This window comes from Gavialis gangeticus, unplaced genomic scaffold (genome assembly GCF_001723915.1).
Source record: "Gavialis gangeticus isolate Ggan-Ray unplaced genomic scaffold, GavGan_comp1, whole genome shotgun sequence".
NCBI lineage: Eukaryota > Metazoa > Chordata > Crocodylia > Gavialidae > Gavialis > Gavialis gangeticus.
In genome coordinates, this window is record NW_017728997.1 from 24,631,151 (window position 1) to 24,652,348 (window position 21,198).

Sequence of the window (21,198 nt, forward strand, 5' to 3'; positions counted from 1 at the left end):
GCTGCAGTGGGGGGATGTACACACCATCTACTGGGCGCCAGCTCAGGCGGTAGCCAGTGCTGCCAGGCACCGGGGTCCAGGAAAGACGGATGCGCTGATCTGAAGGGTCAAAGGCCTGAAAGTTCCCCACGGGCTGGGGTGGAGACACCTCCGCTGCTGGAGAGGCACAGACAGGAGGGACAAGGGGTTAGGAAGGAGGGAATGCGCCACACAGAGCTCTGGAGCAGAGGAGACTGGTGCCTCCTGAATCTGGGGGGGCACCCACAGACACTGCTGGTGTTGTCAGCAGCAGGGCTGGAGCTGGCAAGCATCCACAGATGCTGGCGGTGGGGGCAGAGCTGGCAAGTTCCCACAGATGCTGCCAGCAGCGGGGTCAGAGCTGGTGAACATCTGCAGACACTGCAGGGTCAGAGCTGGCAAGCATCCGTAGATGCCACCGGCAGTGTCAGCGGCAGGGATGGTCCTGTCAGGGAGGGCACATTCTCCCGTGCCCCCCTACATGTCGCCTATGCCTAGGAGGGTAGATGGGCCAGGAAGTCTCAGGGCAGGACCCCTCAGGTCCCTCCCCAGGCTCAGAGGCACCTGCAGGGCACGGAGCTATCAGAGGCCAGCAAGCAGCTCTCAAGACTACTCGTAGGGACTGACTGGGTGCCTGCCCCATGATGGACTCTGCCTCTCCCAGAACCAGCCATCTGCCCAGGCCATGGACCCCAGTGCACTGAACCACTCCTGCCCACAGCCCACGTGGAGGCTCCCACCCTGAGACCAGGACCTGGGTGACCTTCGCTTCCCCCCCAGCCGGGCTCCTCACGGCGCAAGGCTGGAACCTACGCGTGGTGACGGTGATGGAGACAGGGTTACTCTCACGGTTGCCGATCAGTGCTGTGACCTTCACGATGTAAGTGACGCCGCCCTCCAGGTTCAGGATGTCGAAGGAGCTGGTGTTGCCAGAAACCACATTGCTGCTCTCAGGGCCCCCTGCAAAGCAGCAGGGGGTTAACTCAGCTCCCCAAGGGCAGTAAAGGATTGGTGTCATAAGGGAGCACTTATGCCCAGCACCAAGGTTTGTGACTATCACAGGGCCCAAAGGCTGGAGAGGAAGTCCACTGTGCGTCAAGCAGGCATGAAATGGGGCGATGGGTCCCTGCAGGCCCACGCTGGCCTGCAGCTCATGAAGCTGGGCTGAGATTTGGGGCGCTGGAACGTGCAGGCAGCATGGCCTTGTACTTTACCATCCTGCCGGCTCCACACCACCCGGTAGGCTGTAGCCCCGGACACCCCGGCCCAGGCGACTCGGATAATGTTGCTCCTGGGCGCAAAGACCCTGAGGCCGGAGACCATTCCCACCTCCTCTGAAGCTGTGGGAGAAGGACAGCAAGATGCTGGGATCACTTGGGATCGCAGCTGCAGAGCCAGTCCCAGGGGGCAGGGACAGGAACAGGGGCAGGGGCTGGGGCCCACAGGCCAGACCAGACCTCACCTGTTCTAGCAACAATGGTGACGGGGCTGCCCTCCCTGCTGCCCACCAGGGCCGAGACCCCAATGATGTAGTCGGTCTTGGCCTGGAGCCCTTCAATGGTGAAGGACGTCGTGTCGGGTGACAGCACCCGGGAGATCTCCTGCCCTGTGGGGAGAAAAGGACAAAGAGCAGTGAGTGGCTTTCCTGGGCAAGGCACATACTGGAAGGGTCAAGGGCTGTGCTCCAGAGCCATGAGGCTGGGGCCACCAGAGCAGTGACCTCCTGAGCTCAGAGCAGGACTCTTGTCTGCATTTCATGGCCTGGCCCAGCCAGTAGCTGCCAGCTGGGTGTGACTCAGTGAAAGGGGAGCGGCTGGGATGCAGGACTCCAGACCAGGATCTTCTCTGGGAGCAATGGGATGGAGCATCCTCCTGCAACACCTCATGAGGCAGATGCTCAGGCCAGCAGCACAGAAGTGAAAAGCAAAGACCGCCCCACTCATCCCTCCAGGAACCTCTGGCAGCAGGCTCTCCCCTGCAGTGATGGGTCTGGCCCAGGAGAAAGTAGCAACATGCCCTCGATCCACAGTCCAGTAAGCGAAGGAAGCAAACAGAGCCCAGCCCCCTGCACTAACCATTATGCCATGCTGCAAGGTACATGCCCACATGGGTCATCTAATGGGGACAGCCCCCAGAGCCTGCAGCCAGTCTCAGCACTGGACAGCCTTACTCCACCGGAGGCCACATGCACTCCTGACACCTACCATCAGCCGATCGCCAAGTCAGCTTGTAACCTGTAGCCCCAGGGAGCCTTTGCCATGTGATCCGCAGCTGGTTAGGGCCAGCCTCTGCCACCTGCAGGTTGGTGATGCTGCCCACTGGTGATGAGTCTGAAGAGAGAGCACACAGGTGGGGGTGGGGAGTGGGGGGGTGCGTGGAGGATCATCCTGGAGCCAGACACCTCTGCCCTGCCCATCCTTCACACCCAGGGGCTGGCCCAGGAGTCCATACTGTGACAGTCCAACAGCCCTGCCACAGAGCGCCCCAGAGCAGAGGAGCTCTCCCAGTCCTGAAGCCCAGAGCCCAAGCTCTTCCCTGGAGTTTCTCCAGCACCTAGTGCCAAGATGCACAGTCAACTCTACTGAACAGTGCCTGGGAAGGGACAGGTGCCTGGCAAGGGCAAACTGACCACTGACCCCTCCTCCACCCCAGGCCAAGTCCTTGGGAGCTTGGGAGAGGATCCCTATTGCTTGCAGGTGATGGGCACACTCAGTCCAGCCTGGGCCTCCTGGCACTTAGCTTCCATACCCAGACGGATGCTGAGGGAGGCAGCACTGCCCTCCTGGCTACCAGCCAGGGCTGACACGCGCACCACGTAGACAACACCCTCCTTCAAGTCGTCAAGGTCCAATGTGGTCTGGCTGCCCGGGATCCGCCTCATCCTCTCAGTGCCATCTTCATGGGAGCCAGAAAGAAAGGGAAGTCTCAGGGCTCACTCGGGCACTGGTATCATGAAGTGTCTGCCCCCGAGGTGCGGAGGTATCCTGGCTGCCACCCTCATGGCTGTCTGCCTGCGACACCATGCCACGCTGACCCCAGATGGGCCTCAGCTTTTGGGATGGCACAGTCTCAGGAGAGGGGCCTACTGCCCCCACTACACACATGCCCAGTCCAAGGGGTAGGGTGAACACGGTTCTTCTGGGGCCTGGTTTACTCCAAAGGCTCAGGGGCCCTCAAGATCACTCAGACAGTGACTATATCACCCAGCAGTGGCCAGCTGTGCCAGGGGGGCTCAGCCTAATGGCACTCTGGACTCTGGCAAAGCCTAGGAGAGTAGGACAGGGACCGCAGCTGCCAAGTGAGAGGAGTCCGGCTCAATTCCCAGCAGTCCCAAGGGAACCTTTTGAATATGAGCCCAGTGCCTGGAAACCCCAGCCCTGGCCAAGGGGAAATGTGCAACTTCCCTGAGCAGGGTTTTGGCTCTGGGACCAGTGACGCGGGCTTTGCTGCTTATGTTATAAGCTAGGCCAGTGCTGCCCACCCAAACCTCCAGTCCTGAATTTAGCTGCATCGGGCACAGAATCTCCAAGCTCCTCCCCAGGAGTCCCCAGCTGCAGGGCTAGTACTAGCTGACTCCTCCCCAGCACCTTGCCCCCATGGCACCCATCCACAGAACTAGTGCCAGCTGTTGACTGCCCTCCACCCCCCAGCACTGCAGCACCCATTCACAGGGCACTAGCTGCCTACTCCTCAGCACAGAACATTCAACCGCAGGGCTGAAGCATGCTGGCTTTGCCCCAGTCCCAACACACCCGGCTCTGGAGCCAACACCAGCTACATGTATTTGCAGAGGCAGCAGAGTGGCTTGATGCATGGTGGCAGGGCAGCTGCTCTGATCACTTGCTAGGGCACAGAAATGCCAGTGCAAGGAGTATCCCTACCATTCACTGCAGCTGGTCCCTATGGGGTCTCTCTAAGGCCCCCTACCATTGCAGGGCATGATCTCCAGGGCTCTGCCCAGTGCTAGACCCCCAGGCCTCAAGGCTAAGCCTCAGGGGACAGAGGAGAGGCCTGTGGTGCTAAGGGAGGAGCAAGCTCTGGGCCCACTGGCAGCTCCAATTCTCTGTCCCTGTGAGGCAGACTCACCCTGGGAGTTGCGTACCACGATCTTGTACTCAGTGGCACCTGGGACCCCCAGCCAGGCCAGCCGGACCCTTCTCCCCACCGTCTCTAGGATCCGCAGGTTGGACACACTGCCCACCAGAGGCCGATCTGCAGCAGAACAGGACAATATGAGGGCCATGGCTCAGAGGCAGGGAGAGGCAGAGGCTAGGGCACAGCATAGCTCTATGCGGAGAGCGTGGAGCCCCGCAAGCCTTCAGCATCATCACAGCAGCACCAGCAGGGACTCAAGCTCTCATCCTCACCAGACCCAGAGGGTTCAGGCACCAGTACAGCTACATGGTGGGGTGGGGGTTGGAAGACTATACATACAGCCCAGCAAAAGAGGGCAACGTTGTCAGCCCCATGCTGTTAGGGAAGGGAAAGCTAAATGAGGTCTTGTGTAGGAGCTTGTCCCTAGTGGCCACCCCAAACAGGCATGTGCGTTTGTACATGTATGTGACGGCTGGACACGTTCAGGCTCTGGGCTTCCCCACCAAGTGCACAGGTTGCAGCCAGGGACTTACTCACCTATCTCAGAAGTGGTTACATCTGTCGCCACCTCCATCGTGTCAAACAGCGTGTACAGGGTGATGCGGTACTCCGTTTTAGGCTGAAGGCCTTTGAGCTCATAGGTGTTGACGCTGGGGGGCAAAGACAAAACCTGGGGGGCCTCCACTCCTGAGAACCACAACAGGGAATGGTCACTGTCCGCTTCCCAACACCCACCCCCCAGACCTCCCTGCTGGAACCCTGCTGAGTGGCCTGCTCTGCAGAGGTGCAGCCCTAGCCGTGGCTGACACCAATTTGCAGGGCCTGTGAGAGTCACCCTACCACCACCATACCCATAACTGGCCCTGCTCACCTGCTACTCTTTTCCACTCCAGCCGGTACCCACGTGCAGGACGGATGATGTTCCAGACCAACTGGATGGACGTTGGGCCCAGGAAAGTGGCTCGCAAGGTCTGGCTTATTTCTATAAAACAGACAGACAGTCAGGGTGAGCTCAGTACCAAAGAAGGGCCTTGCCAGAGCCTTGTGTTCCCCTGCCTATAATTCCTAGTCCATCTTTAGACGGGGCCTTTGGCATCCCAACCACCTCTGCAGCAGACAGCACCAGGTCCCAGAAGCTGGATCAAACATCACCTCGGTCTCCTCAAGGGTCCCTTCCTTCCCTCCCTGAACAGCACGGGTGGAAGGGAAAGTCTGTTGCAGCTCTACCCAAGGATGCAGCCTACAGGACTGGTAACTTGGTGGCTGGACAGGCTGAGAAACACTGATGCAGTGAAAGCATGGGGAGAAGAGGAAGGAAAAGGGCAAAGTAGGGCCTCAGCAGTGCAGGAGCAGCATATACTGTCTGCCCATCACAAGCAGGCTGGAAAGATGCAGAGCAGACCTGTCCCTCCTGGAAGGGGATGGAAATGTCAAAAGGCCCATCTGACATCCTGGGAACAGCAGCCCTTGCTTTTTGGTTCAAAGCAACTTCTCAGGTTGAAATCTGAGTTCACAGCTTCACCCCCTCCCTGGTCTGTGGGGGTGCCTTCTCCTCCCTTCCCTGGTCACTGCTAAGACCCCTTAGAGAGCATATGAGGCCCCAGGCTGGCACAGAGTGACAGCAGGCAGTACCATCCCCACCCCTTCACATCACTCCCCACAAGGGGAGACGTAAGCCAAGGCTGAGGCCACCCACACTGCTGTTGCCTTGTGCAGCCTGCTGTTTGCTGTTCCTGCTTCTTACCTTCATCACACACTCAGAGCATCAGCTGCCTGAGGCAGGAATGTTCTGATCATTATATGTGTGTGTGCATGTGCACATGCGCCTACACCTCTAGGTATGGGCTTATACTATGTCTGCTTTGTACGGGACCAAAATCAGGGCCTCCGAGCACTCCCAAAGCACAGAGAATGCCATTATCCCATCAAGTCTCCAGCCTCTTGGCACTGACCCAGGTCCCCACCCACCCAGGCTGAGGAGACTTCTCCCTTTCTAGGCACCCACCTGTTCTCCTCCTCACAGATGCTTTGGGCCCTTCAGTCTGCCCATAGAGCGGTGAGACGTGCACTAGGTAATCCGTGCTGCTCTGCAGGCCTGTCAGCAGGTAGGAATTCTTGCTGGTGTCCACATCCACTTTCCGAACATCCTGGCCTAGGGAAGTCCAGAGCAGAACAGATTAGAGGCCAGTTCAGGCCCTCTCCCGAAGGAGCAGTTCCCAGCAACACAGGGGTTTCCAAGCCAGGTCCCATTGATAGCCCTTCCCATGAGACCAGCGCGGCCAACCCCATCTCCCTACAACCAGCTCACACCAGATCAGGTAAAGGCTGGACTCATGCTCTGGCTGACAAATGTAACCAAATGTCAATACAATCCCCTGCCACATGCAAAGTTGGCTATGCCAGTAATAAAGAAACCCTGTACATGGCTTAAAGAAAGCCAGGGCACGAATGGGTAAGATGTTCCCCCTTCCCCAGGCCCACTGGCTGGCTCTAAGCATGCAGGGCCCAGTCCTGTCCTCTCTTTGCCTGCTGGACCTCTACAGGGCTCCAAGTTCCCAGAGGTCATGGGCTCAGGCCTTTAATCTGCAGACTATATAGCTGGGCCTTTGGGGAGGATCTCAGTGCTGGGTTCTGTGCAGCTCGCATGGCTTGTCATGCAGGCAACCAGTGAAACTGCTCCCACCCAGCTGCCTCCATCTCCCTCTCTAACATGTTCCTCCTTTTCCTTGGGTGGCAGGAGGCTCTGATCTCCACAACCCAGCAGCAAGTGCTTCACCCAAACCTCTGCTTCAGGGAAAAGGGTGAAAGCCCCATCAAGCATCAAGACAAGGCTGTCCCATCAGGGCAGGGAAGGGAAGAGAGGCCTCTGCCCCCCACAGTGCCCTTTAGAGCTGCCCTATGGCTCAGTGTGCTCAGCCCTCCAGAGTCCAGATCTGCCAGTCAGTCTTTGCCCTTGCTTCCCAGCACTGGGGGGGCTGGGCAGCCCTACCTGAAAGAGTGCTCCAGGAGACCCGGTATCCGGTAGCTCCCCTCACGCCTCGCCAGACCACCAGCATGCGATCCCAAGAGATGTTCTGAACTGTCAACTCTGGCACCCCTTCCATTTGCACTGTGGGGGAAAGCAACATGGCACAAAATGCAAGGCCTAGAAAAAGCAGCTTCTACGCAACCCACAAGATGACCAAAGGGGCCCACTCAGCCCAGGCAGGACACACAGGGACAGCAGCCCACATCTGACTCCTATGGACAGCAGAAATCAGAATGCTTCAACCCACCACAACCTCCCCCCCACCAAAAAAGTATATACAGAGAGATTATACACGACCATCAGTAACAGAGCTGTTTGAAATGCAAGAGCAGCCATTAATCTATCATCTACCATAGTGGATTAATCATGAACTGACACTGTTATACAATTGCCAGTTAATACAGTTAATTACTCTCCAGAAACACCAACAAGGTGCTTTACCAAAAGATTCCAAGCTCAGGAGCTAAAAGGAATATCCCCATCTAGTGAAAGCATCACCCACAGAGACCTATTCAGATTCCCAAATCAATGCAATACATTTTCTTTAAAAAAAAACAAACTACCCAGGTCAGAATTAAGGGTGTTTTGTTGTAATGGAAAATATGTATTTTTTTGTACTTGACATTTCGCAGCTGGCTGGAGGGGACCAAAAAAACCAGAATTATTTTGCAAGTTTCAACAGAGTTCAGACCCAAAGCTGGTTCTGTGATGCAGGTTTCAAGAGACCTATTTTCCCCATTTCTCTGAAATTTTTATCAAAATAACAGAATTTTTTTTGCTTCCTGAACACCAAGTGTTCTTCCTGAAAACCAACTTGCTGTATATACATAAGGTGCAGGGAGGAGTTTGAAAAAACTTTTAAAGACAACTTTGGAACATTTCATGAGAGAGGGAAAAGCTTTAATAAAAAACATTTTTATGTTTTTTGAACCAGGGGTAATTTTTAACATTCATCGTCTGAAAGGAAACATTCTGTGCAAAAAATAATTTTAACCAGTTCTGACATGAAGGAGTTTGTTCTTGACCAGATGGGGGATGCCCCTCACTTCCCAATCCTCTGCTGGAGCTCTGCATAGGGTGTGGTGTTTGGAACCCCTGCTCATTGTGTCTGCCAGGGACTGACTCATCATATGAGTACTTCAGTGCCATGGGAGAGCAGGCAGGAGGAAGGGGCACAGGATGCCAGGATGTAATCCTTGGGGTCTCCCTTTCAGGGGCACAGTGGGGAACTCTATCAACAGGAGCCAGGCACTCACCCCAGAATGATAGCAACCCCCCACCGTATTGCACTGGGTGGGTGTCTCTGCACCCATCCCGCACAGGAGCTGGGTGGGGGAGTTGTTCCTTAGCTGAGCAGACCAGACCCACAAGCATAGTCCCAGACGCTGAGAGTCCTACCTCTGGTGCTGCACAGATGGAATAGGATGACGAGCACCATTTGTGCAAAGCCATTAGCCCATGTCTAGCAAACCACGCACCACCGTCCGTCCCACCTGCCAGGACACCACTGGAGACAGTCTAGAGCAGCTGAGGGAGGCACCAGGCTCACAGAGGCCCCTATGCTCTGGGCAGCTTGCCCCAGAGCGCCCTTTGGGTGGGACATTTCTCTGCTGAGGCCCCCAGCTGCTGGCTGCCCCCTACAGATAGTACTTACAGGTCCTGGCGTTGGCCACAGCTGGAGCTGCCGTATGCTGCAAGTAGTGGGGGTAGAGGGTGACCACGTAGTCAGTGTTGGGACGCAGGTTGCTGAGTACAGCAGACAAAGCGTTGGCCCCCAGGCTCATCTCCTCCACCTGAGCCTCACCTGGGAGGGATGCAGACAGCGATGGGTGAGAAGTGCTCTGTGTCTAGGGGAAATGTTCCCAGTCTGAGGGTGCTGTTCACTGCAAGGTAATGGGACCTGGACAGCCCTGCTGACCTGATGGGGAGCCCTGGGTGCCTCCAAGCTGGTGTGACCCCATGTGAGCCTGGAGTACAAGCACACATATGATGGGCTCCATAGCTTGGGGTTACACATGTGTTAGCACATAGGTACTAACAGTCCATGTAAGAAGCCAAGCAGCCATTGCCTGTCCAGGGCTGGGTCAAGGGAGCAAGGGGCCCAGCATCCCCTCTACAGCTGCTGTGAGAAGTGAGTGACCTCAAGGAAGGGACTCCCCGGAGGTGGTGCTAGGTCAGTGCCTTCAGCCTGGTACTGGGTACAGGCAGGGTGCACAGCTGGTTCTGCTGAGCTAAGCAGCATGGCAGTGCCCACGGGGCCTGAGTTCTGGGCTGGGAGATGCACTGCCAGGGCAGCTGGGCGTAGCCGCATGCAGGGCGAGCTGCCAGGGCCACATGCAGTGCACTGGCTGCAGGCTTGGGAAGGGCAGCTCCAGGTGCAGCTCCGTGCCCACAGCAGCACCAGGGAGAGTGGGTGGGTGCAATGAGCAGGGTTCTTACTGCCCCACACAACACCACGCACATGCACTGGGCCTTATCTACACACCACCACAGGTGCTGTGGCCTCTGCAGACCTGCCCTCCCCGACACTGTATATACATGCTGAACTCCTCCTACACATCCCCAACCATCCACCACAACACGTGTTACAGCCCTGCATTCACACACTGAACGTCTCACCCACACCTCACCTACACCCTCATTACGCGTGCTGAGAATCTTCCCTGTACTCCCAACCACAGTCCTGTGCACCCTCGCAGCAGCAGTGACCCAGCCCTGTGCACCCACACAGCAGCACACATCTGACCTCCAGCAGGCTCCAGTCCTCCTTCAGAGGCCCTTGGCAAACACAATCAGAGCCCAAAGCACCCTCTGCCTCCTGCCCCAAGGCATAGGCACCTCCATGGGGAGGATGTCTTGTAGAAGCAATACTGGTGTGTATGTCTGATTCTTGGACCATGTAATGGGCTCCACGTTCACCCATCTAGATATCCACATGTCTGTCTGCTTCCTGGTACAACCAGTGAAGTAGCTGGACAAAGGCAGGGTAGGGAGAAGGAGGTGCAGAGACCATGCTAGATGCTTTTCCTCCAGCTCTCCTACCTGGCTGAGTCCTAGGGCTGTGGAGAAAGGCCTGCCCAGACACAGGCTTCCCACCCTGCTGGAACAGATCCAGGCTCCACGCCCTTCATGGGAGGGAGTCAGTCTGGAGCATGGTTGGGAGAGAAGACAGCTCCAGGGATCACAGAGCCCCGGAAGAGGTGGAACCCACTTGGCCTGGTCTCCTCCCCTCTGCCCTCACCTCGAGCACCATAGGTGAGCCTGTAGCCCTGCAAGGAACCCAGGCCAGGTTCCCAAGCCAGACGGAGGAAAGAGGATCCAGCTTCCACCACTCGGAAATTCACCACTCCAGGGAGGGGCTCTGAAAGAGAATCACACAGGCCTGTTAGCTCAGCCCGTGCTCCTGCCCCCTGAGGTCAAGGGGCACCAAATCCCATGAAAAAAGGAAGCTTAGCCTCACACCCACAAGCCCCTCTGCCCACCATGAGGCATGGAGCCATCCAACAACAAGGAGACAGGTTGTGGGTGGTGGCAAAGTGACTTCCCCTTTCTAGTCAGGAGACAAATGCCAGGCCCAACTGGGCAGTACCCTCTGAGTTGGAGCAGAAATGACTAGGCATCCTGAGCACCACCAAACCCACCCATGTCAAACCCACCCTGTCGTAACTGGTGGCCGGAAAAACCATACCCTGGCCTGGGAGAAGGGGGCTCATCCCCAAACAACAGCCAACCATACAACCAGAAAGCCCATGCGCACTTCAAGGCCCAAGCTGCCCTACAAGTGGAGAGGGTTCATCCACCAGGTGTCCCCCAGATGTGGAAATAGTCACAGAGCCTGGATCCCATGCCTGGGGTTGGGGGTGGACAAACACACCCTCCCTCTGACCGAGCGGGTTACTCACGGGTTTGTCCTCTGCCGGAGACTGATTCGCCGATACTATTGGCATACTGGGCGATGATGGTGACTAGATACTCTGTTCCTGGCCTCAGCCCGCGCAGCACAACACTCGTCTCCCTGGGGGCAACGTTGATCTGTCCAATGGCAGTAGAAATAGTTACAGTGGGATCCATGGCAGTGCACATCCTCAGGACTAAGAGAGAATCCACTGCCCCATGCTTCACATGAGGAGCGCTCTCACACAGCATGGTCAGAGCTGGGGCATCAGCAGCCCCCATCATCTCGCCACCTGCCCCCACTCTTAAGGCTTCTGATTGTTCCATGAGAAGGCTTGAAAACCAGTGGAGACAGCAGCTGGGAAAGGCAGTGGTTCCTGTCAGAACAAGAGTTCTCCCTTGCCCCAGGGGGCATGACACCAGGTGATGGGCTTAAGCTGCAGCAAAGCAGATTTAGCTCAGACCTGAGGAAGAAGCACCGTGGGTGTCCAAGCAACTGGACAGAGAGACAAGCTGCCCAGGGAAGCTGTACAGTCTCCTGCATTGGAGGTTTTCAAGATGCCAGCATTTAGCGTAAGAGCAGCACATTCTGCCTTGGAGCAGGGGCTGGAGCAGAGAGCGCTTGGGATCCTTCCTTCTCAGCCCTAAGATCCCAGCATTTCCAAGGCTTCTTACTGCAGCTGCTTCCCCATCACTGCCTAGTGCTGATCAAGGAAACACGCTGAGTGAGAAGACTGGCAGGTCCAGGGACCATGGTTAGGCAGTTACCTAGGTACAGGTGAATTACAGAGTAGAGAGTAGGGCAGAAAGACACCAGGTCCTTACGCCATTTTTCCATTTCACAGCAATGCAGAGAGCCAGGATTTGCTCAGCAAAGGACTGTGACCCATGTTAGGTAGCTTGGTGGACTGTGAGTTCACCAGGTGCATGGAAGTGGAGCGTGCTATCTCCCTGCAGTGGCACCCAGCCTGCTCACGGAAATCTAACAGATGGTGCTGCCTGCTGGATCCAGCCCACGGGAGGGTGGCCTCTGAAGGGATTTCAAACCGTACACTCCCTTAAGGGGCTGAGTGAAACCACCACCCCCACTAAAGGCTGTGAGCTCCCACTCTAGCCAACAGGCAAGCTCCTCTCCCATAAAGTGCTTTGTCAGTGTGCAGCTCACGCCAGCAAAACCCCCTTCTCAGAGGGCAGTGACCAACTTCTCAGGGGACCCAATCACCCACAGCCTCTTGGCTCAAGCTGGCTGCCAAGTGGCCGATCCCCGCAGGGACAGGATGTACTCACCTCCTTCATCTCTGCCATGATCTGCTGCCCCAAGCTGGTGAGCGGCAGATAGTGGATTCTGTACCCCGTGACAGGTCCGCCCGCTGCAGCCCAGCGGATCTTTAGCAGGTCAGTGCCCTGCTCAACAAAGACCAGGTCGGTCGGGCCACTGTACACCTCTTGGCCTTAGGGGAAGGAGAGCAGAGTCAGGATCCCAGGGTGAAAAGTGAGAACACCAGCCTTCTGCCACCCCATGCAGGGAACCCCCGTGGAGGTCAGCAGGAAGGTAATAATCCCAAGGGAAGCACAAAGAATCCAGGCTTGAGGCAGGAGAGGAATAAGCCAGGCTGGACACCAATCAGCAAACCATCCCTGGAGCCAGGTGAAGCCCCATTGCCATGTCCCAGGGTCAGACCCAGCCTGAGCTGGGCCCTAAAGTCAGCATCATGTCAAGGAAACATGGAAATGAAAAGGTTAAAACTTAACCTTTCACAGGCAACACCAGGAACTCAGCAGCCAAAGCTGGTGCCTGAGAAACAGAGTGAAGTATTTTCCAGAGCGGGGCTGAGGGCAGAAGGGCCCACCTGATCCCAGTGGGGAGATGAGTAAGGCCCCCCAGGCTTTGGAGGCCAGAAAGCAAGGACAGTCACTGCAGTCAGGAGAGATGTGATCGGATGCAGCCAGAGCCTAGAGAGTCCCACAAACCCCTTCCCTGCCTTACCTGTGGTCTGCAGGACTCCTCCAGTGCTGGCACACACCCTACGAGACACCAGGGGCAAAAGGGTCCCCAGGATCTTGAAATCATTGACATAGAAAAAATAGTCCTCAGTGGGAGTGGAGGCCACCCTGATGAGCTCCCCACGGTCCGCATTCTTGATCCCTGTGGGGGAAGCATGGGTGAGCGGGGCACCAGGGCTCTCTCTTGCACCCTGATCCTGCCCCTCTCCACCATCCCATGCACCCATGCCCAGGCACCTGCCCTCCTGGCTTTTAGTGTGCCAGAGGTTCAGGTGCTAGGCTCCCAGGGTTAGTCAGAGTGTTGGGCCCCAAGTGCACTCTGCCTGTCCCTGCTGGCTCCTCTACACAGCTGGCCCCCTCACTCCCAAGCAGGGCAGAGCACTGGAGTTTAGCCTGCCCTGGGCTTCTGCCCCAGCACCACCCAGCCCTCTCCCAGTTGCTAGAGGATCAGGCTTGTCCAAGCCCTGCTGCCCTTCTCTTCCCTGCTACCTGGTGAAGACAGATACCTTCAAGGCCTTGTGGTCACATGCCCTACATACCCACAGCAAAGATCTTCACATCCTGATTCTTCATCCGCGTGGCTGGTTGCTCAGCATCATCCTGGGATTTGCCATCCGTGATGAGGATGCAGACCTGCCGGGTGGGGAAGGAGGCGAGTACCTCAGCTTGGCAGGCACAGCAAGAGCATCTTAGCCAGGTCCCTCGCTGCCCTCACATACCGCACAGCAGGGCCTGCCCCATCCCATGGGCTCACCCCAATCAAAGAAGTGGCAGATGTACGGAGACCCCAGGACTGTTGGGGTCTGAAAGAAGGACAGATGCTGGGCAGGTGCATTGTTCTGCAGGGGCTGATGCACCTTCCCTCCCCACCTGCCTGCCCAGCCTTCCTCCTACCATTGGAGGTGGACAGGCTTGCCACATGGAGCTGGAGTAGCGGGGAACCTAACCCTGCTTCCTTGTGTTGGCCTGCCCCAGAATGAGGGACCTGGAATACAGGCTAGCCTGCTCCATCCAAGGTAGAGCTGAGTAGCTCGACCAGGCAGGTCAGGCTCTGGTATGGCACCAGCAGGGTTTCCCTGGCGGTACCTTTGGGACACTCTGCCGGATCTGAGCAGGGCTGAAGAAGTTGTCGGTGACGTATCGGAGGCCGGCACCAGTGCGTGTGTTCCCGCTCTTGTAGCTCAGCTGCTGGATGGCCTTCCTCACTGCCGTCCCGTTGGAATAATCAGAGAACCTGAACTCCACCCTGCAGGCAGACAGGGTCCCAGCAGGGTGAGGCGAGAGTCAGATCCCAGCAGAAGCCATCCAGAAGCCATCCCATGGGGCTCTAACAGGGGATGGCTTGGGGATGGTGCAGAGCAGGGCAGATGGGTCCCCAGGAAAGTGAGCTCAAGGGCTGCAAGGCTTTGGGAGCTGTCAGCCCTTTTAATTCTGCCCGATCTACAGTGAGTCACCATCACTCTCCCAAGGGGAGTTGAATGCCGCAGCCCATAGCAGGGGCCGACACCAGGAGCCCTCCCATCACTCCTCAGATGCCCCCTGACCACTGCAAGCCACAGACAGAGTGATATACTCCCACCAGAGATGGGAGGTGGGACTGGGGCCCCGGAGGACTCACCGGGGGTCGTCGCTGTACTGCACCACCCCGAACCGCACAGCCTTCTCCCCCACCACATGGATGAAGGGCCTGACCAGGTCCTCCATGAAGGCTCGGACCATGCGGAAATTGGCCCGGCCGATGCTGGAGGAGCCGTCCACCAGGAACACTATGTCAGCTGCGTAGACGTTGACGCAGGTCTCTGCAGGGCAATGCCAAGCAGCTCAGGGCCAGCTCCCTTGGCCCATGTAGGCAGGGCAAGCAGGAGGTGTCCCCTCCATGATGGAAGCTCAGAAACAGGCCCAGCAGAGAGGCTCACTGCAGAGGCCACCACCACAGCCTGCCCCTTTACTGCGAGGAGCCCCAGGGAGAGACAGGCCCAACATAGGCAGGCAAACCCCTCACAGCTTAGAGGGTATCTCCTGTAAGCAGGCAGGGCACCAGCATGGCCAGCACCCTGCCGGGGCCTCAGGGGCTCTTACCCCCTTTGCAGAGTCCTGTACTGGGTTCTCAACCAGGTGCCACATTCCTTCCTGCCAATTGCAGGCTGCTGAGAGGGGTCAGGGAGCCAGAGCACAGCAGATGCCACCCCTCCCCTGAGATCTAGCACAGCCGCTCGCAGGCACCACATTGCTGCAGACGTCAGTCCGAGCCAGAGCCAGCTGCAGGCCCCAGAGCCATGTGGGCTGCAGAGATGCTCCATACCAAGGTCCTTGGACTTGGTCCTCCTCCTCCTGCCACCCCTGTGCATTAGCACAGGGAAGTTTCCAGCCCTCCCACGGCAAAGCCCCCAAGCTGCCTCCTGCCCCAGGGCCAGGGAAGGTGCTGGTCCATGCACACACGAAGTGGGATAGGCAGAGACAGCAGCATCCAGGCCAACCCCCAAAGCAGCACTGTCTACATGCTGCAGCCAAACAAACTGCCCAGCCTTCCACAGAGGATGTGGGGCAGCAGCAGGTGAGGGAGGTAGCCGGCTCTGCCCCCCATCCACCTCTCTCCTAGCAAAGCTAAGGCTCTCCTTCTGGCCTTAGCCCTATTTTGCCTCGGGTAGGGCATGGAAGAGTAGGGGTCAAAGGTAGGGAAGGTCAAACATGCCAACATCTCCTGGAACGAGCCTGATCTGGGTCCTGCCATGCAGCATGCAGGGCTCTGTGGGTAACCATCCTCCCTGCCCCCCTGCCGGCAGCAGAGAGCAGGGAATGGGCCAACTCTCCCAGCATCCATGCTCAGAGGACACTATGGGGCATGGGCTGATTTGAGAGGGGGAGGCTGGGACCAGACTGAAGCTACTCAATCCAAGCTCCTTTGGCTAGGCAGCAACTCCTGCCCCCAACACCACCTTCTCTGGCCCCAGCTGTGTCTCCAGACATGGTGCTCAGAGCACCCCACCCAGAGAGCACTCACCTTGGTTCCTCTTCTGGGCTGTCACTGGTGCCAAGGCCAGGAGCACGGCTTGGAGCCTGGCGAGGAGCAGGACCCACCCTCTCATCATGGGACCCTGCAAGACATGAGGCAGGTGCTGAGCCCAGGAAAGAAGCAGAGAAAGCAGGAGGGCTCCCCTCTCAGCAAGGCAGTTGGGGGAAGAAGGGGGCAGGCTCCCAGAGAAATGGCCAGGGTGCACTCACCCCAGTGCACAGAGGGAATTACCAAAACTAGCTGGGACCCAAGCTCTGATCCATGGCCAGATGCAAGGAACCCCTCACACACCCCTGCAGGATAACTCACCCACACGTCCTGAGCCTGGGCACCTTCACCCTGCCATAGCCACGGGCCCTTTCACTCCCTGTAAAGCTCCAGCCCTGTTTGAGCTGTGCTAAGTTCTGGGGCTCTCTGAGCTGTGGTGGCAGCAGGATCTGCAGGTTAATGGGGCTAAAGAGTAAACCTGCTGCCTATCATTGCACTGCAACCACCCTGTCCCTGTGGTCCATTCTACCTGCTCTGACCCCGTCCCCGCCCCATGTAACTCCAGCTCTGTGTTGTTCAGCTGGGAAGTCCCACCACAGCCAGGGGGAAGGGGAAGGGGAAGCAGAAGCAGAAGCCACATGGCATCATGGGCACTTTTATTACATCAAGCAAAGCAAACCTTTTCCCATGCACCTCCCTTCTGAGGGCACAGCTTTCCCCAGCAGCCCCTTCGCCATGTCGTGCTCCCCCCTACCCCCAACACACAAGCAACAGGGCCAAAGTTTTTCAAATGCTGATACCTTTATATTTTCACTCTTCACAGGGAATGTGAAGGGACTGCCAACATCTCTGCCTTCAAATATGAAGCCGTGCTCATGAACTAACTGTAGAAAATGGCATTGTGCCCCCTCTGCCAGGGCCAGTCATGTCAGGCTCTCCCAGGGGCAGCTTCACTCCATCTCTACCCACAAAGGAGTCTGGGTGGCCTGTACTGAACACAGCTTTCCAGCTGGGGACTTGGCCTTTATGAGCACAGCACTTATTTCTCCCCCACTCCTTCTGCACCCTAGCTCTTCAACTGCCCTTTTCTTGGGTGGCTGGAGATCTCAGAGCTGTCCACAGTGACTGACAGGGCTCTGCCCAGAGCTATCGCTGCTAATCTATAGCCTAGCAATGGATACAATCCATGCAGTTCATTCCTTCCAACACCCATTATTCAAGCCCAATACACTGCTTGAATTAACAGGCAGTAATTTTAACAGCTCAATACCATTTCCTGGTAGCATTTGCCATTGCAGGACTTTATAGTGGGAAGCAGGTTGGTAAGATTCTGTTTAGGGTTAGACCATTTTCTGACTAAGAACAGCATGGGCAGAGACAGGGGTTGCTCCAAACTCTACCGAATCTGATGCTTCACAGAATGCAACTCACCAGCTGGGGCAGCAGGTCAGAAAAAAGCCCAGCTGACAGAGTCAAGTTATAAAGACATACGGGTGCCAGGGTGGGAGAAGGGAAATGTAACATCCATCCAAAGCAAGGACAGCTGTCAGCTTCTAGAGAAGCAGTAGTGACCTAAAGCAGCCCTCGTGCCTTCTGCTGCAGATCCCGGATGGGGCAGGCTGGTAGGAACAGCACAGCAAAGCACTGGCTCAGACTTCTCAGGCCACCACTAAAAGGGCAGCAATTCAACCAGACTGGCTTTTGTTTGACAGCCCATCCATCCATGCACTGAGCTCTCCTGCATCACACCGGCCCCCAGCCATTGAGCACTGACATGGAGAGACTGGGATGGCAGAGGATAGGGGAACCATGGCGAGGAGAGGAGCCAGGGGCAAATGGCCATGAGCTCCAAACATGGAGCTTCACTGTCCCCTGAGCAGAGTAGCTTCCAGCCCATCCCTGCCTCAAGCTCCACTAAGGGGCTGCAGAGGCCTACTCTCCACGCAGCCCTGCACGGCTTCATTAAAGCCCAGCTAGAAGGCTGTACGGGCTTTGGACAAACTGGCACCTCACTGCTTGCAGCCCTGCTCACTGCAGATCAGCCAACCCAGTTTGAGCCAGTGCAGAGGGAGGACAAGGCTGCCATACTGCATCCCGGGCAGCCTCCCAGCTCGAGTCACACGGGTGTGAATTCTAAGATCATGCAAGCCCTCAAAAGGCAGCCAGCGCCCTGCCCAGCTGGGCACGAAACAGTCGCCTCAGGCTTCCTCCAGCTTTTCTAATTAACCTGGAGTCCACAGCTGCCAAATGGGGCTGAGCTGTGGCCCAAATAATACCCCACCCTGGGATCGGGCTTCTCCACTGCGGGCTTTGAGAGGGGAGGAGCGGTATTATGCCCATATTACTGAGGGGAAGGTCACACAGCCAGTTTGTGACAGAGGGGAGTGGAACCAGCCCAGGGCTCTGCCCACTGGAGCCTCCAGCACTGGAGGGAACCAGGGAGCTCCTCTGGGCTCTGGGGCATCGGCTCCTTCCCGAGTCCCTGAGGGCTGTTCTGCACAGGCTGTGATCTGCACAGAGCAGCATGCAGGAGATGCTTTGGCAGGGCCCAGGCGGCACGTCTGGCTGAGTGGGCTGCGTTCGCACACGCTCAGCAGTTGGGTGAGGAGCCTGAAGCACCATGCATGCAGGGCCGGGCTGCGCAAGGAGGACTGGTATGGGCAGAGCCAGCCAAAGGGGTGGGGAAGGGGCTCTCTGCCAAATCCACTGGAGGCCCCTTCCAACAAAGGCTGGAGCTCCTGGGAACCTGGGTGGCAGCCTGGCACAAGTACACAGCACCGGGGTCCCTGCTCCTCTGATGAACATCAAAGGGGATTCTGAGGTCCATAACCGTCGGTGCTGCAGGCCACAGGCACGATGGCAGCACCCCCCGCCCAACACACACATACCCACCCCCCCATGCTGGCAGCCAAGGCCAGAGGAATGCTGGCTCCCAGGCAGCTCCTAGCTCCCCGGCTCCTCCCTTGAAAAGCAAAGAGAGCATCAGCTGGAGCTGTGTAGCCCTGGAGGAAGCCAAGGAAGCACACACCCCATTGCCCCCCACCCCCGAGCACACAGTACCCCAGGGAAGGATGCACCGCACAGGCTGAGCTCCCACACCAGCCCCATGCCAGCCCCCCCCCCTTCCCACTGCTCACTCAGCAGCCCTTGGCCCCAGGAAGAGTAGACCCTCCACCCTGCTGCTGCAAAGAAGGCAAATCCAAGCCACCTCCAGCCACCCAGGCTGAAGGTCAAGGTCAAGGCAGAAACACCCCCAGGAGGAGCCGGGCCAAGATCTCGCTCCCCAGGACTCCAGCCAGCAAAGCTCAGGCCAATTCACAGCCCTCGCATCTGCATCTCCAAAGTTCCCCCGGTGTCAGTGAAAGCTGAGCAGGACCAGCAAGGCAGCAGGGCCAAAGGGCACCACAGGCCACTGGGGTCTCTAAACCCCAAGCTAGCAATGGCACCCCCAGCATGGCACATCCTGCCCCACAGCCCCTAGATCAGCAGGAAGCAAACGGGCAGGCGGGTTCCCCCTACAGACCAGGTGCCCAAGCATGCCGCACACACGGTGGCAGTGAGATAACATCCCCAAGCCTCCCAGCTTCCCTTCAGCCCCTCCCAGCAGCCCCCAGGCCAGCTGCATGCCCCTCAGTGTGACTGTGGCAACAGGGCCTGGGAGCACCCAGCAGAGGAGTGTGCGGGTATGGGCAGCCATGGGAGCCTGCCGTGCACACACACATGCAGAGAGCAGAGCCGAGTGAGCTACAGCAGTGTGTGCAGTTGGTCACAAGCATGAGTACTCGGTCTTCATCTGATCGAGCCTCAATTCTCTGTTCCCTGCTACCGTCCCTTGGCCTGGCCGATGGCCCCACTCACCTCCCACCGGGCACTTAGCTCCACAGGGCCCCGGGAAAGTCAGAGCCTGCCAGAGCTGCTCCAAGGAGCTGCGGGTCCTGTTTGCAAGGAGCGTCCTGCCATGAAGATCCCGCCCTCCGGGTGAAGGGTGAGCACAGAATCCACCTCCCCAGCCTCCGCGGCCCATCCCTTCCCCACTCCCCTCCTCCTGCCTCCCTGCTTCCCTCCTCCACTGAAAATGCCCAGGCCAGCTGAGCAGCCTGCACTCCCCATGGCCCAACCAGTACCCCTCTAGCTCTCACCTCTGCAACTGGGTGCCCAGGCAGTGTTGTGGTGGCACCACAAATGCTCATTCCCTACAGCCGACACCTGCCCGCACCCTGAAAGTGGTGTGGGTGTGCAAGAGGAAGGGAATCAGAAGGCATCACCTTGCCAGAAAGATGCTAAAGGCTCTCCTAGCAGAGCCAGATGCACAGGGGAAGATTGAGCTGGTGCCAGAAGATGCCCGTGCCCTAGGTGTGTACAGTGGCAAGCCAAGAAACAAGCACTCCTTGGCTTGGCTCCCCAGCAGAACAGATCCAGTGGGATGTTGTGGCCTGGCAGTGCAGGGGCAGGTGGGACTAATCTAGAGGTGCAGGCACAAGACAGAGAGCCTGGGCAGCTACAATGATTGTAGCTCAGCCACAGCACACTGCAACCTGACCCCCAAGCATACCACCTTCTCTGGGTAACTCCCACAGCTGCCAGGATAGGCTCATCTTCCCCCACCTTTTCAGCCCCGGCACTGAGGGAAAGTGGCCACCCAGCTGCCTACACAGGGGCCTGTCCCCAGCCAGGGGCATCCCACAAGTGCCAGGGGGCAGGCACGGAGCAGCCTGAGCAGGGGGGTCTGTGCTGCCCCGGGCTCTGGCACAGGATACACTGGAGGCACTGAGTGGACCACTGACTCCCTGCCCCCAAGGCCAAGCCCAGCTGCCCCGGCACAGGCAGGGCAGGTGACAGCCTCAGGGCAGCAGGAGGCTGAGAAGTGCATGGGGCTGGGACAGAGACGAGTCCTGCTTACCTGCAGCCACGATCGCCCGGCAGGATGCACCAGAGCCTGCACTGCTTTTGGGGGCAGTGGTGCTGGCAGCTCCTGCAGCCCAGCCCCTGCTGCCACAGCCAATGGGCCCCCAGCCGGTGTGGAGGCCCCTCCCTGCCCGAACTGGGAGGCTTTCCTGGCCACAGCCATCGCCCCCCCCCTCCCCCCTTGCAGAGGCACCCAGCAGGTCTCACACCCACAGCAGGGGAGGTCCCTCTGACTTGGGGCTGCATCAGGGTG

The 21,198-nt window shown here is 57.8% G+C and overlaps 1 protein-coding gene across 1 annotated transcript in view; it reads right to left on the minus strand.

The window, feature by feature from the left end:
* Positions 1–20,003, minus strand: part of COL7A1 (collagen type VII alpha 1 chain) — an 84,938-nt gene extending 64,935 nt beyond the window's left edge. The window contains exons 1-21 of the mRNA XM_019504605.1: positions 19,899–20,003; positions 16,041–16,134; positions 14,658–14,838; positions 14,126–14,285; positions 13,579–13,672; positions 13,023–13,181; positions 12,323–12,486; positions 11,044–11,173; positions 10,383–10,502; positions 8,796–8,945; positions 7,103–7,222; positions 6,119–6,265; positions 4,985–5,095; positions 4,651–4,800; positions 4,105–4,230; positions 2,767–2,913; positions 2,223–2,348; positions 1,481–1,624; positions 1,233–1,358; positions 832–978; positions 25–156 (exon numbers count right to left, since the gene is read on the minus strand). Coding sequence (XP_019360150.1) covers positions 25–156; positions 832–978; positions 1,233–1,358; positions 1,481–1,624; positions 2,223–2,348; positions 2,767–2,913; positions 4,105–4,230; positions 4,651–4,800; positions 4,985–5,095; positions 6,119–6,265; positions 7,103–7,222; positions 8,796–8,945; positions 10,383–10,502; positions 11,044–11,173; positions 12,323–12,486; positions 13,023–13,181; positions 13,579–13,672; positions 14,126–14,285; positions 14,658–14,838; positions 16,041–16,128 — 2,722 coding nt within the window. The 5' untranslated portion in view covers positions 16,129–16,134; positions 19,899–20,003. The remainder of the gene's footprint in view (positions 1–24; positions 157–831; positions 979–1,232; positions 1,359–1,480; positions 1,625–2,222; positions 2,349–2,766; positions 2,914–4,104; positions 4,231–4,650; positions 4,801–4,984; positions 5,096–6,118; positions 6,266–7,102; positions 7,223–8,795; positions 8,946–10,382; positions 10,503–11,043; positions 11,174–12,322; positions 12,487–13,022; positions 13,182–13,578; positions 13,673–14,125; positions 14,286–14,657; positions 14,839–16,040; positions 16,135–19,898) is intronic.
* Positions 20,004–21,198: the final 1,195 nt, after the last annotated feature.